The sequence below is a fragment of the Dipodomys ordii genome, unplaced genomic scaffold (assembly GCF_000151885.1).
Source record: "Dipodomys ordii isolate 6190 unplaced genomic scaffold, Dord_2.0 Scaffold99, whole genome shotgun sequence".
Taxonomy (NCBI): domain Eukaryota; kingdom Metazoa; phylum Chordata; class Mammalia; order Rodentia; family Heteromyidae; genus Dipodomys; species Dipodomys ordii.
The window spans coordinates 3,589,207-3,606,311 of record NW_012267315.1 but is presented as its reverse complement, the minus strand read 5'-3'; the positions used below and the strand labels follow the sequence as shown (position 1 = coordinate 3,606,311).

General features: G+C 46.2%; 1 protein-coding gene across 1 annotated transcript; it reads right to left on the bottom strand.

The window, feature by feature from the left end:
* Window positions 1-5,621: 5,621 nt before the first annotated feature.
* On the bottom strand, window positions 5,622-10,374 carry LOC105993760 (cystatin-C-like). Its single transcript, XM_013027118.1, has 3 exons — window positions 10,057-10,374; window positions 6,916-7,029; window positions 5,622-5,963 (listed from the first exon to the last, which is right to left on the bottom strand). Exons 1-3 carry the CDS (start codon window positions 10,297-10,299, stop codon window positions 5,880-5,882), a joined length of 441 nt encoding a protein of 146 aa, XP_012882572.1. The 5' UTR covers window positions 10,300-10,374; the 3' UTR covers window positions 5,622-5,879.
* Window positions 10,375-17,105: the final 6,731 nt, after the last annotated feature.

Below are 17,105 nucleotides of genomic sequence, written 5' to 3'. Positions count from 1 at the left end.
TGACCAACCTGAAGAAGGATTTAGGGACATAGTTTGAAAACTTTTTTTTTTGTGCCATTACTGGGGCTTGCACTCAGAGCCTGGGTGCTGTCCCTTAGCTTTTTAATCTCAACGCTGGTGTTCTACCACTTGAACCACAGATCCACTTCTAGCTTTTTTGGTGGTTAATTGAAGGTAAGAGTATCATAGACGGGATTTGAATTGAAATCCTCAGATCTCAGCCTCCTGAATAGATAGAATTACAAGCATGTCTGTAATTCTGGTGTCTGGCTCTAAAGCTTTTCTTTGGAGAGTATTTTTTATTTTACTTTTTTGCCTAAATGCCTCTGAGTATCAACTTAAGGAGAATTAAAATTTCACTTTAATTTTGCCTTACTTGTGGGAATAAAGTGATATGAATTGCAGGTTCATTTGCTAAGTTTGAGGGGGCAGTTCCACATTGGCTTATAATAAGGAGATGCCTCCTGAGTAGCCCCCTTCAGTGCTTTTAACATTTTGTTGAAGCTTGATTGAAAAACATGACTAGAAATTGTTCAGATGGGAAAAAGAAGAAAATAAACATTTTGCTTGGGTAAAATGTAGCTTTACTATGATATATTTTAAAACAGAATTTTTAATTCAGCTACATGGAATGCAATTCACCCATTTAAAGTGTGCAAGTCAGTGGTTCTTAGGATATTCCCCCCAAATGGTGTAAATATCACAATTTACTTTTAGGCAATTTTGATTGCTGTTATTGGTCACTTTTTTCCTACTATAATGGGGAACCTGACAAAGAAAAGGGGCTCATTTAGCTCACAATCTTGGAGGTTCAAGGGCAGCTTTGGCAAGGAGGAGGAGGGTACCACAAATGATAGGAACCTGTGTAAGAGCAAGAGAGTAAATGACAAGACAGAAGCCAGGAACAGGGAAGCCGTGCTCCTTTTATGACAATCTATCCTGAGAACAAAATCAAGGGTCCCTGAGAATTATCTCATCTCTTCTCTGTGGCTGCCTCCCAGGACCTCAGGCCTTCTATCTCATGTCCATCTCCAAACAACACCACTCTTAGAAACAAACTCCTTGGACAGGAATACATGGAGAACAAACCACATCCAGACCATGCTCCCCTAACCCTGGCCCGCTCCCCATTAGTAGTCATTCCCTACTCCAACGGTCTCCAGGCCTAGGCACCCATCTAGCATTATAACTTTGTCTGTTCTGGCTTTTTCATGCAAATTTGGTCGTGTAATAGGTTGTGCTGCATCCATGTTCATTGCTGCTCTCTTCGTAATAACCAAGTTGTAGAAACAGTCAGGATGCCCTACAATAGATGTGGTACCACAAATGTGGTATCTATACACAGTGGAATTTTACACAGCCATTAGAATAACATTTGTGTCATTTGCAGAGAAATGAATGGACCTAGAACAAACCATGGTGAGGTAGACCAAGCTTAGAGAGACAAATAGAGCATGTTTTCTCTCATATGCAAAAGCTAGATCTAAATATACTGGGATATGATAAACTATACAGGTATCTAGGCATTCATATACAATGAGACCAAAAGAGAAGAACAAAAAGGCACAGGCCTACGTTCATCTGATCATACAAAATAGTACTTATCAAAATGAACTCCAGGAAATGGAAACCAGATTTGTTTTCTTATTGCTATTTTTGTTTCCTTTGTGTCTTGTATAAATGTCTTTGGGAGTATAAGGGGAGGCACAGAAGTGGAGAGACAAAGAGTAAACAAATACAGCAATGGTACTCACTGGACACGATGTTGAAAATGAGTTATATAATTTGTAGGTGGGATAAGGGGAAAAACTGGGAAAGCTGGAGGGAAGGAATGACATTGTTCAAAAGGAAACGTACTCTGCCTGACTTATGCAACCCCTCTGTTTTTAACATTTTCAAATAAAAATAGTAATAAAAAACCACATTCGTGCTGATGTCTTTCACTTAGCATTCGGTTTTTCCCTTGCATCTGTGCATCCTCCTTGATGACTGTTTTAGGCGTGAAATTATTAAGAATATTATATAAAATGATGCTTGTAGAAATGAAGCCCAAGAAATGGAAGCAAGAGGTTGTTGTGTTTTTTTTTAATTATTCTATTTGCAGGAATTTTTTCCCCCTTTGGTTTATTCCCTGTTGTCACTGATTTTGATTTCTGTATCCTTTGTTTTGCATATATGTTTATCTGATTTGGGAAAGGGAAAGGGAATCACAGAAATGGTGGGACAAAGGGTGAACCAATGCAACAGTGATACTCTCTAGATACTACATTAGAAACGAACTTTACAACTTGTGGGTGAGGGGAGTCAGAGGACAGGGAAGTGGGAGAAAATGAGGGAGAGGGTAACACTCTTCAGAAAGAAATATACTCATTATTTACCTATGTAACGGTAACCCCTCTGTACATCACCTTTATGATAAAAATTTTAAAATATGATATAAAATTAACTTTAGATTATGAATTTTGTCCTTAGACTTATTCCTAGCCACAAGAAATTGGAATGTGTATGTACAAGTGTCCCACAGTTCCAAATATTGAACTATGTCCAGTCCTATGCATTTTATATAAGATACCCTAATTATAGTCAGACCAAGTTCCACTATTAAGCCCCATGAGTCCTGGGTGGCCAGACTTGGATCAGCCACTGGTCCACAGCAGAGTCAGGCTCCCTGCACACAAAGAAAGGGAAAGGAGAGGGGCGGATCCCCACTGGAAACTGTTTGTTGTTTTAAGAAGGCAAGGCTCATGATGAGTCAGCCACCAACTTCAGGGGTGTGTGCTGCTGACTCAATAAGGAACAGTGTGAAAAACACAGCAGTAGTTATACACAGCAACACACAGCAACAGTCTGCGGGTAGCAATGCAGGACTGGAGGTATTTTCCTTAGGTTGTCATTGGGAGCTTGGGTTGGGGTCAAAGAAACCCTAATGTTGCTGTTCATGATCAAAAGTCCCTCAAAAGGGGTGGAGCCTGCTCACTGGGAAGCCCAGTGTATCAGAGCATGTACATGGGTGTGGCAAAAATCTCCCAGAAGCTAAATGGTTCTATACTACAGAGGGAGCCTGCAGACTTCTTGAGATGCAGAGGAAAAGGTCATGTGGATGAATGAGACACACTAAAGGAAAGAAGAATGAGCGAAGTACATGATGCCAGTGACCTGTGGGATGAAGGCTAAGAGGCCTTTGGAAATGATGTCAAGAGCATTGTAACGGCAGAAATGCTCAGTACTGGGACTGAAGATATGAGCTTCTTGAAATCCCCAGTTGAGCCCAATGACCTAATCTACCCTTTGGTTGAGGGATGTTTTCATTTGCTTCTGCTGTGGAAATCAAGGATGAACTATTGGGTTTTAGAGCACTAAGTATGTTGAGAAGCAAGTTATAACCATGAAAACACTTCCCCTTTGGCAATGCACAGATGTATGAGGAAGAGACTTTCACAAGGGAAACTGGGTTATAGATTAAGCAGGTGACTGGAGAAGCCATTGGCAGTAGGTATTTAAAGCCCCAATGTCCAGGTTCCTCCTAGACCAATAAAATCCATTGTTCAGAGGGAAATAGGTAAATGCAGCTTGCAATGTGGTCCCCAGTGCAGGTGACTGCATTATACACAGCTTGGTATTGAGGGAGCTGATCACACTTCTGACTTTACAGTGACCACCGAGTTAAACTGACTTGTTCACATTTGCCTCTAGTGACATGATTCTGTATTGCCCCTTTGGGAATCTCAAGGTCAAGCGCAAAGAAGCAGACATGAATTAAAGAGAATCTGGTCCTTGTTGAGCTATCGTTGCACTCGAGTTCACAGCTTTCTGTGTGTTAATGGTGAGTTCAGATGTTTGTACAGGGTAGACTGAGAAGGAACAGGGAGCCTACTTTTACCTTCCTAATGCCAGAGAGGGATCTAGACTTTTTTCTCTTGGTGTTTGAATGAAGCTGTTGTCTTGTTCCAGGTCAGTTCTATTACCAATAATCGAGAGCTCCTTTCTCACCTGACAACAGCAGCGGGCTGTCCTATCCCAGACCTCTGAGTCTGCACATAATGAGCTGCGACAGCAGCAGCCAGAAAAACAGGGACATCGCTGACTTTCCCTCCTCAGTGATGGGTGTCAGACACATCCAGTGCAATAAATACTGTGCCTAGGGATAGAAAACATCCAGGGGAAATTTCACAGGTCTAGAAGATGTTCGGTTACTCTAGAGACACAATAAAAACATGGACATGCCTAAATGAAAAGCTGGGGTTATTAAATGTCATCTCTGATATGGAAATATAAATGAATAATAATCTGGGTTCCAAACACTACTTCTGCCTTTTGATCTTAAAAAATATTGATTTAGAATAAATATATCCAGAAAATGAAATGTAAGGGATAACAGAGAAGAAAGTGTCTTTACCTAAAACCCATGAACACATTATGTTTAAAAAATAAAAAAGGTCAAACTGGCAACAATGACCAAGTAAGAAAACCAGCTGGGTTTTGGACTGAGACACAGAATGTAGTCTATGAAGCTACCGGTATTTCCTGAGCTTAAGGTGGCTTTTTGAGGCTACCTTTGGAAATCTCACACCATTAACTAAAAACATTGTTGTGAAAAATTGCTAAGACTTATAGTCTTATGAAAACACATGACGTTTGAAGGGATGACACTGTAATCATGAACTGACATGTTGGATTGAAACCCCTTCGTACAACTACTTAAAGAAAGTAATAACCAAAAAGTAGTCTGTGAGCCTTGGGGCTAAATTAATATAGATTCATATGATAAACTCCAATGTATCACAATGTGGTATGCAGAATAAAGCACATTTAATCTTCATCACCCCAAAAAGGAAGTTATCACTACGCTCAGGAGCTAGTCCAGGTCACAGAGCTAGTGGAATTCATGCCCAGTAGGTCTGGATCCTACAATGCTGGACTCTCTCTCTCTGGATTTCTGGATCCTACAATGCTGGACTCTCTCTCTCTGGATTTCTGGATCCTACAATGCTGGACTCTTTCTCTCTGGATTTCTGGATCCTACAATGCTGGATACACACACACACACACACACACACACACACACACACTGATTTGTGTCGTACAGTAGTAGAGTCAATCTAACACTCTGTGGTTTCCAAAATAAACTGATTGCACTGCTCTAGATACACACACACACACACACACACACACACAGATACTGATTTGTGTAGTACAGTAGTAAAGTCAATGTAACACTCTGTGGTTTCCAAAATAAACTGATTGCACTGCTCTAGGTTGGAACTTTGGGCAAGTCCAACTGCGTAGTTCGACTCAGGGGCTCTATGTGGCTGGCTGCAGTCACCTGGGAGTTCCAGTTGGACCTGCATCCATGGTGGCTCACTCACCTGGCTAGCAGCTTTTGCAGAGTTCAGGTGTTACCTGAAGCACCTCTGGGTGGCCTTTCAGGCATAGTATCTTTCAGGATGCTAAGACCCCTTGTATGCAGCCTGGCTTTCCCCAGGATGAGGGCCCAGTGAGAACTCAGCAGTGGTTAAAAGGCTGTTCCTGACATCCATCTTATAGGCTTCCTCCCCATAAACTTCTGGCTCCCCATCTACTCAAATCCCTCCTCCCTCACATCCCAAGACAGCAACAGCAGAGCTGATTGTACTGTTTTATTGAGTAGGGAAGAAGCATCTGTGGGCAACATGCAGTAGTTAAAAAAAAAAATACAAGGAGAAGAAAGAAAGGGGAAGAGATGCATAGGTGTTCAAGCTTCCTGGAGCAGCCTCCTCTACTAGTCTGCTAGTGCTAGCACACCAGATGTCCTCCTGGGTGCGCTATCATCTAAGAGTTAGCGTGGGAAGGGGAGGGGTGTGATGAAGGGCGTTCAGCATGGCCCAGCCTCACTCAGCCCCTTAGGCGTTCTCACAACTGGATTTTAACATGGAGACTTTGCCCGTCCAGGGGACACTGTAGATCTGGAAGGAGCAGAGTTCTTTCTGCAAAAGGGAAAAGAGAAAAGGGCAATGGGTTACCGTTGAAAGGGAAGCTGCCCAACCATAAGACGCCAGAGTGGAAAGTGGAGCTATAGAATGGTGGAGGTGAGACTTGAATATCACAGTCCCTGCAGAAGCCCAGGATGCTCTGCTCAACACTTCAGTGTCTGCTCCTCATGCCTCCATTGCTCCAAATCTACCAGGGTACCTATGTCCTCCTCCTCAGAGGATTCCTTGATGATCCATGGAGCATCTATACAAGGTGGGAACCCTGGAGGGGCAGGCCAAGGGATGAAGGCTCACAGTTACAAAGTTGACTCCCCTCCAACTCCTGGGCCAGTTTAAGTGGGGCTCAGAGGCATGAAGAGGGAACATGAAAAAGGCCTCTGAAAGGGAGCGGGGATGAGGAGGAGTGACAAAGTGAGTACAGCTGTCCTCTAAGCTACGATGTCACAGAAACTGACCCTGTATAGAAAGAGGCTGGTGTCTGGATGGGGCAGTACTCAAGGGTTTTAGCTATTTTACAGGTAGCTCTGATATGTTATGTGTGGCTCTGAGCAGATGCCCCAGGATAGGATTAAACACAACATCTTTTCCCTCCCCCAAGAATCACCTGTGCAGCTACTTTCTCTAGTCTAGCAGGCAACACAATTAAAGCAGAAAGGGTTCCCCAGAATCCTAATTCCTAGCTTAAAGCCACAGAGAAATTCAAACTGATCACACACATGCATAGACTGTTACTCCACATAGGCATACAAGAGCACAAATCTGGATCAGCAGATACTCACTTGCACCCCCACATCTGTTTTATCTGTTACTGAGACATCACATTCCCGTACATATTCACTTCCTCATACACCCACTTGTGTGTACCCAAACTTTTCCACAGGTATCTACACAAATGCACACCAATAACCTGACTGTGATTGGTCCCCTACCCATATCAGGTACTTACCCTCTTCAGATTGGGTTGCTCATGGAAAGGACAGTCACTCAAGTTGGACTGGGACTTGGTACATGTGGTCCGGCCAATCTCCACATCCAAGTAGTACTTCACTCCAGCCACAAGCTATGGTGGAAAGAATAACATTGGTCAAGTTCACATACACACATCCATGTTACATGGAGTTGACGTGTTTGCCTAGGGTTCACGCCTGTATTCCTGAGCTGTCAGAACCATCACCCACAAGGCACACAGCTATCAATTCTATACTTCTGATCCACTCTGGTGAAATGTCTCCTGAAGTTGAGTTAAAGAAGAAGCCGGAAAAACAGAACACAAAAGCTGGGGACTAACACCCTTTCACTGGATTCAGGGATGGAAGGAACAGCTCAGGAGACAGCCATGAAGAAGGTAAATAAAAAGCTCTGTGTTCTAGGCGCCAGTGCTGGTCTGAGCAGAACGCTTAGGCTCTGGGCCACAACACATGAGTCACTAAATTCTGCTGCCTGTGGCTTAGGAGGCAGAGGCACTATTCCATTCTAGAAAGTTTGTGGTCCGAGGATTAAACTTCAGCTAAACTCTAGTGACCAGCATGCAGCCCACACGAGATTCCATTCTCTCCACTGATTCCAGTTTTACTATTCCCTTATTTCCCAGCAGGAAGTGGAGCACTTAGCGTACAGAAGGGAAACCAATAAGAAAGTCCTTCCCTCAAATGTGGTGGGCTACTCTCTCTCTCTCTCTCTCTCTCTCTGTGCTAATACTCAAGGCCTTGCCCTGTTGCCTGGTTTTTTTGTTTAAGGCTGATGTTGAGCCACACCTCCACATCTGGCTTTTTGCTAACTGGCAATAAAAAATCTCGCAGATTTGTCTGTCTAGGCTGGCTTCAAATTGTGATCCTCAAGATCTCAGCCTCCTGAGTAGCTATGCGTATAGGCTTCAGGCAGGGCTACAATGTAATTAAAGAGTAGAATCTAACCCTTTACTGGCACAGGGCATCCTAGACTCAACTTATCAGAACTGTTGTGAAGCCCAGAGTGAGGGACAGGGGATAAGGCTCCAGACCTTGTCCTATGCAAAAAAGAACTCCCTCTTGTATCACTTTCCATTCACGAACCCAGTAGCCTGTAACACCCTATGTTCCCTTCCCAAGCGAGTGTCACACCTACGGTGTGCACAGGTTAGCAAGGACCATGGGAAACATATCTCATGTTTATGGGGAACAATGGCAGGTAACTGCTGCCACAGAAGAAATGAACTGGCCTTCATTCATATGAGTATTAAACAGTAGATGGAAATTTCAGGCAACACCTGTGGCTAAATCACTTGTGCTGCTCTGCAGTGAGACTCCGGCCCTCTGCTCTGAATTCCAGTCCTTCAAGGTCAAGCCTGGGACCCAGCAGCCCTTCATGCTCCCTTGAGACCTTTGTTCCTCTAGCACACTGAGACCTGGCTGAGGCAGGATCCAGTGTAGTCCTCTACTCAAGGGTCCAGGGCTATTGGCCATTATACATCTATCTCAAGATGGGAGGCTGTGGTCCGTCACCCTGAACAGTCCCAGGAAGAGGAAGCAAGATATTCAGAAGAAGGAAATAAAAAGTCAGCCAAGACTGGGCAGCAGTCTACAGTCATGTATGATAGATGTGGACACATTCTGAGAAATGTGCCATAGGACTTCACAGTGTGGAGGTCACAGGCACACATACACTCCAAGATGACCACAATGTCACTAGGAAATCCTATCGTTTTGTGGTATCCCTATTCACGTGTAGCTATCTGGGATGGGGTTCATGAAGTTCACCAGCAACTGGCAGGACCCACTTCAAAGGCCAGGCATGAAAAGAGCAGGAAATGCAACACAGGGAAGGAGCCTCAGGAGTCTAATACTGACTGCAGCCCACATTTGAGTGCCCATCAGTGGGAAATCCAGTGAGGTAATTGTGGCAGTGCTAATTCTTCTTTTTTTTTTCAGTCGTGGGGCTTGAACTCTGGGCCTGAGTGCTGTCCCTCAGCTCTTCAGCTCAAGGCTAGAGCTCTACCACTTGAGCTACAGCACCACTTCCGGTTTTCTGGTGGTTTATTGGAGATAAGAGTGTCATGGATTTTCCTACCCAGGCTGGCTTTGAACCCCGATCCTCAGATCTCAGCCTCCTGAGTAGCTAGGATTACAGGTGTGAGTCACCGGTACCCAGCAGGCAGTGCTAATTCTTGATTTTCAAAACCGACTCCTGGGTATGCAGACTAGGCTCTTTGGTTTGCAAGAAATGTATATTGAAGCATCTGCTCTCAAAAGTTTAGAGGGGAGCACAAGAATGGAGAGAGGAAGGGTAGGCAAATACAGTCATATTATTCAATGTACATTATGTAAGAATGGAACTATGGAACTCAAGAGAGTGGATGGGATGGGGAAGGATGGGGAGAATGGAAGAGCTGACATGGATCAAGATCCATTGTACTCATAATCTGACTTGCTGAATTGAATCCCCCTTGTACAACAACTTAAAAATAAAGTTTAGAGAAATAAATGCATGAAACCCCACAGACCCACATAGACACATATAGGTGTGTGGGGAGAGAGCGGAGGAGGACCAGTAAACATGGGCAGGGCAAGCAATCATCCAGGAAGGATGAGGTGTAGGATCCACAGGGGTTCTGAGACTCCTTCGGAAGCTGCTCTGAACAAGAAGTCGGGGGGGGGGGCGTGCTAAGATCTCATTTCGTAAAGGTATCCTGTTTGTGTGTGGGGGGGGGTCCCGTGGTCACCTGGCCAATAGCTGTTACACTGACTTGGGAGTCCCACTAAGGCTAGTGGTAGGGAGTTAAGCTGGGTTTCCCCCTAACCTGTCCCCCTTGGAGCCTCTGATGCCTGCTGAGAACTGGGAAAAGCAATTAAGGTGCCAGGCCTTCAGATGCAATGCCAGGCTGGGTTTTAGGCCAGACCCGAAGGGCCAGTCCTGGACACAGGCCCACGGAGGGCTGCTGGGGTCTGAAAGGGGGAGATGGAGGACCCCCTCCAGTGTGAGAAGCAGAGAAGAGTTCCAGCGCCCGCAGGGCTGGAGAGCGGGGACGGGGAACGTCCCACCCCCGTCCCCACCCCGCCCGGGGCAAAGGATCCAGCCAGGTCCGCCCCCCCCTCCCCGCCGGGACACGCACCTGCTTGCGGGCGCGCACCACCTGCACCACGCGGCTGTGGAACGCGTCGTTACTGGCTTTGTTGTACTCGCTGAGCGCGTAGGACAGCGCTTTGCGCACGCCCAGCTCGTTGGCGTCGGCCTCCTCGATGCCCCCGATCTTCACCCGCGGCTGGCTGGCGCTCACGCCGGCCTCGGGGCTCACGGCCCGGGCCGTGGCCAGGGCGGCCAGCAGGAGCAGCGAGAGGCGCAGGCTCCACGACATGACGGGCAGCGACTCCGCTCGCAGACACGGGGGAGAGGGCTGGAGCTGCCGGGGACCGCGGGCCTCACGCTGGGCGTACCTCCCGGCTTTTATCCCGGACTGGCTGCCCGCCCCATCTCACCCTCCCTCGCCAGGCTCCTCCTTTTCCGGCCTCCACCCGCCCCTCTTCTTCCGCCCCTGCTCCTCCCTCCCATCCCGGACGCACACTTCCAGCCTCCTCCCCCCCCCCCCCCCCCCCCCGCTCCCGCCTGGACTCCTCCCTCCCCTCCCCACCCGGTCCGGCCCCCTCCAGCCTCCAACCAGTCCTGACTGTCCCCAATCCTCCATCCCTCCGCACTAGGACTCCCCCCACTCCTATAGTCCTGGGGGTCACCTCTCCACTCCGGGTACCCGACCTCCCCAGCCCTCTCCTCCCCCATGTCTGACCCCTCCTCCTGAGTTCCATCCAGTCCTGGTTTCTAGAAAAGATGTCACTGCTATTTGCACCCTGGAGAAGCCTGTGATCTCTGAACTCGATTGCTCTGGGGAAAGGGGGAAAGGGCAGTCCATTCTTGGCTTCCTGGATTGTCAGACTTTTGTTCAGACCTGGGTCAAAGTCTGGGAATCTCAGGAGCAAGGACACCATTTCTGGGGTGTCTGAAAGACCCAGCCTTAGCTGGCTGCCTGCCTGACCGCTTGCCTGCGGTTCCTTTGGAACTTCTTTGCCAAACTGAAGGGAAGTTTGGGGGGAAAAGAAAGAGGCTTCCTAAAATTATATTAAGTGAAGTAAGCCAGGCCCAAAGAAACATAGGTCCCATGGTTTCCCTTATTTGCAATATCTAGTACATGTCTGAGTCAAGCAGAAAAGGTCAAGATAAGGTGATGTTAGGGAAATGAACCCCAAGATATGTATTCAAATGTTTTTTTCTTTCATGCAATTGTTTCTAACACATTTATAAGATTATTTCTTTGTTGCTTTGTATGTCTCTCCCCCACAGTATAACCCCTGCTTTCACTGTATTTGATGTCGGTATAATTTATGGAGGGGAAGGGAAAAAACAAATCGTTTAAATAGGGATACAGGTGGACCCATTGCAACAATGAGATGTACAAGTCGTTATGTCGAAAAATGTACTTTACAACTTTGGTGGTCGTAGGGGGGAGAATTGGGGGGTGGCGGGGAGGATGGGAAGGGATGGGAAGGGGAAACAAAGGAGGAGGCTACAATGCTTGATAAGAAATGTACTCATTATCTTGCCCATGTAATTGTAACCCCTCTGTACAGTATTTTCACAATAAAAAAATAAAAAAGCAGAAACAAAACAACAAAAAAAAGAGGCTTCCTTCCCCACCCCTTCCCCTCCAAATTCACCACTGTTAGGTTTTTAAAAAGAGGTAGCTGAGAAAGAACTGCACCATGCACGTGGTATTCAGGTAAGGGGTAGGTTTATTCAGTAGACCTGCTGGGACCAGGCAAGGTTGGCACTCCAGGCGGCTGGCAAGAGATTCTGGCCCCGGATTAAGCCTTATATAGGGTAGGGGCGGGGGAAGGTGTGTCCAGGTAAAGGGAAGTGGGATCAGGTGGGAGAAAGGTGTGGCCACATCAGGTTAAGATATGACCTCAGCGGATGTGGATGTGACCTCTTCCATGTGTCCCAGTTGCCTAGGTAACACAGGTACTGGGTGAGGTCTGTTCGCCGCCCAGGAATGGACCTTACAACCACCACGTCACTATTATTCCATTAAAAAAGGTACCTCCTGGACCAGATTAACTAAAACCTGGAGATGGGGTACAGTAGTTGAGCCCTGGACTTGATGTAGAAGCAGCCTAATATGTCATTTGAAACCCTGGGTAAATTTTAAATTTTCTAGTAGACACAAAAAGAAACAGGTGAAATAATTTCAATAATGTTTTATTTAACATATATCAAATGCCATTTCAACAAATAGGAATAATTCTCAGATACTTAGGTACTTAATTCTTGATTAGGTACTTAGTGTACATACAATTAACATTTGTATGTGTGCTAAATCTTCCGAGTTATGTGCATATTTGTGACATTTGGGGCAAATGTCCATAAGTGACTGGCCTCATTTCAAGCATCCCTCGGCCAAGTGTGGTGGTAGCTGTGTACTGTACACCCCGGTTTCAGGGTGTGTGCTGGGGGAGGGATGATCCTTACAATCAGGGAATTCATTATAGGTGATTTGTCAGAAGTGAGACCAAGAGGGAGGGAAGGAGAGAGGGGGAGAAGGGAAAAGAGTATGAGAAGGAGAGCTGTCAGCACTGGTCAGGAAGTTGTGCCCCAGATCAAAACAGCTTAAAGACAGAGGGAACAAACAGTCAATGGAAAGGCCTAGAGCCACAGCTGGGCTTTCTTCCTGTAAGACCAGGAAGCCACTGAAGTAGAAGGTGTTTAATCAGGGAAGAAGTATGGTGTGGAACTGTACCCTGGAAGCTGTGTACACAGGCCATAGGGTGAGGGGTTTGCCAGAATACCAACTAGCAGGCCAGGGAGAGAGGATGGGCAGCTGAGGGATAAGAGCCAGGGTATATAATCTACTCTTGCTCCTCTCCTCAATAAGCCACCTTGACTATGGTCAATGATAGTTATCTGGCTTGAATGAGATATGATTCACATATTATGCCCATTTTATGTGTCCAGACAGGAATTGTAGTGAACACATACATCTATGTCACCCTACACTGCCATCAAGATCTAGAATAATGTATGACTCAGAAAACTCCTGGTGCCTCTGGAGTTTCCAGCCTGGTTCTCTTCATCTGTTTTTGGGTAACTCCATTTCCTGGACTTCCCACAGTGGCTCTTCAGTGAGAGTCATGTATCTGTCTCTTTGGCTCATCGGTCTGTGAATTTTCCACCTACTGCTTCCTTACCCTTTTCCCAGACTGAGAGGACTCACAGGGAAGTGCTGGCCTGGGCTGTAACACAGGGCCCCAGGAGCGGAAAGAATGGAGGGGTGCTCTTTGTATGACAGCTGGCTTTGTCCTCTCAGTCACACCTGTGTGCCTGAAAATGGTCCAACACAAGTGACTTCTTGGGGAAGGTGGCAGACTTTATCACAAACACTGAAAGAACAAGTCCTTGAAGGGTACCCAGAGGGACTGTCTCGAGAGGTGGAGGCAATGGTCAGCCAGTGGGAGCCTCAGCCTGGGACTTGGGGTTGGGCTAGATCAGCAGGAGTCAGCATTAGGACAGTATTTCTAAGGAGTAACTAAGTTCAAGATTAGGATAGGGGGTCACTGATGCCAGATATATGGCTGATATCTAACTTCACTATGAATCGGCAACCCCAAAATGTCCCCAATGGCCTGCTAGTAAAACAGCTGTCACAGGGCTGTATTTGCAGCTCTGTGAAATCAGGGAGGTCTTGAAATTTCATGTGATGTTATCTTGGTTAAGTAGGAAGGAAAGGGAGAAACTCAAAGCCAGGCAGCAAGGGCTGTTCATGGCCTGATGAAGCTTCTGAGCACAACAGCTGTCTCTGAAGGGCAGGAATTGGTTTTCATCTGTGGCTCTCCACCTTCTCTGAGAAAGCTGAGACTCCAGTCTTAGGAGAGTGTGTTTGCAATAGTAAAATGAGGAAAGCTGAGTTCTTTTGTTGTTGGTGGTGGTGGTTGTGGAGCTTGAACTCTGGGCTTGGGCACTGACCCTGTGCTCTTCAGCTCAAGGCGAGCGCTCTACCATTTGACAGCACCACTTCTGGTTTTCTGGTGGTTAATTGGAGATAAGAGTCTCATGGACTTTCCTTCCCGAGCTGGCTTCCAACTGGAATCCTCAGATCTCAGCCTCCTGCTTAGCTAGGATTACAGGCTTGAGCCCTGGCACCTAGCTCCTGAGTTCTTTTGTCACTAGGAAGGAGGTGGTAGTCAAGCTGGAGTTGTGTGCATGCTCAGAAGAGAGGCCTAAATGCTGACACATGCTAGTGTGGATGATGACACCACTCATCATCATCATCCTGTTAGGCCTCTGGCATGGGCTGCTTTGGATACTCAGGTATCCTGAGAAGGTGACTTTATGATCTCCAAGGAGCAGGTACCAGTGTGGAGTACTCCCAGAGGCTCTAAGAGCCATCTCTAGTGTTTTATGACAAGACAAGACAAGACATGGAAGTTCAGGGTTAGGATGGACATTGGCTCCATTTGTTTGGATGGACCTGGAGCCATTTTTCTAGATCCTCTGCATGGAAATCAGCAGGAGAGATGGCTGTTTGCAAGTGGTAGGTTAAAAGTCAGAACTAGAGCTTCCAGTGGTGAGCTGGCTGCAGTGGGGGTGGCTCAGCATAGCTAAAAGTCATGCCTGATTTTTGGAGATACCCAGTGGCAAATGGTAGACCCAGGACTAACCCACAGGGCCTCTCTTAGGCAGCACTATTGAGTGTACCTGCTTAGGACTAAGCTTTCCCTGTGACAGAGGAAGAATGTGAAACACTGTTCCCTCAGTCTGCACGTGTTACTGCTGATCCCTTTACCAGAGTTAGCGAATTAAGAAATTAGGTTAAAGGTTGACAGAAATCATAAAATTAAGTGGTTGTTAAGTAATACTATAATACTATAATAAATGACCAAACACGTTAAAACACTTCTTATAGCCAGGTGCTGGTGGCTCATGCCTATAATCCTAGCTACTCAGGAGGTTCAAAGCCAGTTTGGGCAAGAAAGTCTGCATGACTCTTATCTCTAAGCATTCTAAAACAACCTGAAGTTGAGCTGTGGCTCAAGTGGTAGAGTACTAATCTTGAGGAAAAACAATCTCAGAAACAGTGCCCAGGTCCTGAGTTCAAGCGCTAGGACTGGCACAAAACAAAACAAAAAAATCTCATATCTTGTCAAGAGGCAAGATCAAGTTGGTCAAGAATTGAGACTCTGCCAGGCACAGGTGGCTCACGCCTATAATCCTAGCTACTCAGGAGGCTGAGATCTGAGGATCTTGGTCCAAAGCCAGCTCGGGCAGGAAAGTCCGTGAGACTCATCTCCAATTAACCACCAGAAAACTGGAAGCAGCACTGTGGCTCAAGTGGTAGAGTGCTCGCTGTGAGCTGAAGAGCTCAGGGACAGCGCCCAGGCACAGAGATCAAGCCAAGCCCCACGACTGACCAAAAAAAAAAAAAAAAAAAAGAGTTGAGATTCTGAGCATTCAGTTCCAAACCATGAAAACTTAGCTTCTCTGCTAGCCCCTGAAGTGGCTTATAGACCATGTGCCAGCTTTCAGTACAATTTTTACAGGGTGGATGCCATATTATCTTAAGGAAACATATCCTCTTGGGAAACCTGGTGGCAGCCCCTCGTAGGAAGAGGAGCACTTGCATAGTGCCTGTTTGATACCATCCTTCCTTCTCTTCCCTTCCCTTCCCTTCCTTTCCCTTCCCTTATTTTTTTCCTTTTTTTGAGCCAGTCTTGGAGTTTGAACTTAAGGCCTAACATTCTACTTCTTGAACCACAGCTCACTCTGACCCTTTGTGCGTGTGTGTGTGTGCGCATGTGCACGTGCATGTGCATGTGGTTAATTGGAGATAAGAAAATCACAGACTTTCCTGCCTGTTTGGCTTCAAATCAAGATCCTCAGATCTCAGCCTCCTGCGTAGCTAGGCTTACAGGCTTTAGCCACTGGCACATCTACATTGCAGGGAGGAAAATACTGTTGCAAGTTTCTGTTTAGGGTCCAGCAGCCCTCTTTGCCTTGATTACAAGGTGCCACTTATTTTCACAGTGTATTCAGTAGCATAGAGGCACTTACTGAAGCATCATAGCTACATGGAGGGCCTTCCAAGGACATTGTGGCAGGTTGGGAAGCATGGTGGTCCATCCATCTTCTTAAGCATTTCAGATGCTCTGGAACAGCAGGATGGCTGGATGGGATTGAGCAACCTCCCTGGCAGATCACTCCCTGGCTAGTTCCAGGTCCTTTCTAAGCCACAGGCTGCTCACTTCCCTCTCTTTGTGTAATCTTGAATCTCAGTTCTGTTTCCATAGTACAATGATGATTCCTACCCTGCTCGGGCTAGGTTATGGCAGGCTCTGGACACTGGTACCAGAATTCAGAGGCCTTAGAGAATCCCTGTCTTCTCCTTGGTGTCCCTTACCTTTCTTTACTATTGAGAGGTGAACTCAATGACCAAGACCCTCTCCTTTTCTACACTTGAGTTGGGCTTCCTTGAGCTTCTCCACATGGTCCCTGACCTGTCCGTTCAGACCTACATTGCTCAGTCTTAGCAAAATCTGTACAATCAACTTTAGAGAATCCCTGCTCTGATATCTGACCACTCTTAATATATGAGTAGGTTCCTCATCTTGCCTTTGGATGTCTAAGTCCTCTCACTGTCTTCACCAACAAGCCTGTAGGTCACTTTAGCTGGAACCTATTACCCTTCATGTCTTCTATTAGTAATTTTCTATTCATCATTCTTTTTATCATTTGCTATCGATCTCCCCTTGTCCTTGTTGTATTTGGAATTGAGCTCATTGTCTTTCTTATTATTATGCAGTTCTCTGATGTAATAGCCTTAAGTAAAGTCCTCCCTATAATTGAACCATTGTAGGGTAATTGTAAGGTTTGAGGGTACAAGCCAAAAGTTTGGGTCATTGAAAGTCAGGTGATTACTGGATTCAAGCAGGTGAAGAGGAAGTGGGGAGGGGCTGTTTTCCTGGGCAGACCTACCAGTAATAATTCTTTTTTTTTATTGTGAAAATACTGTACAGAGGGGTTACAATTACATGGACAAGATAAGAGTACATTTCTTATCAAGCATTGTAGCCTCCTCCTTTGTTTCCCCTTCCCATTCCATCCTCTCCCGCCCCCCCAGAC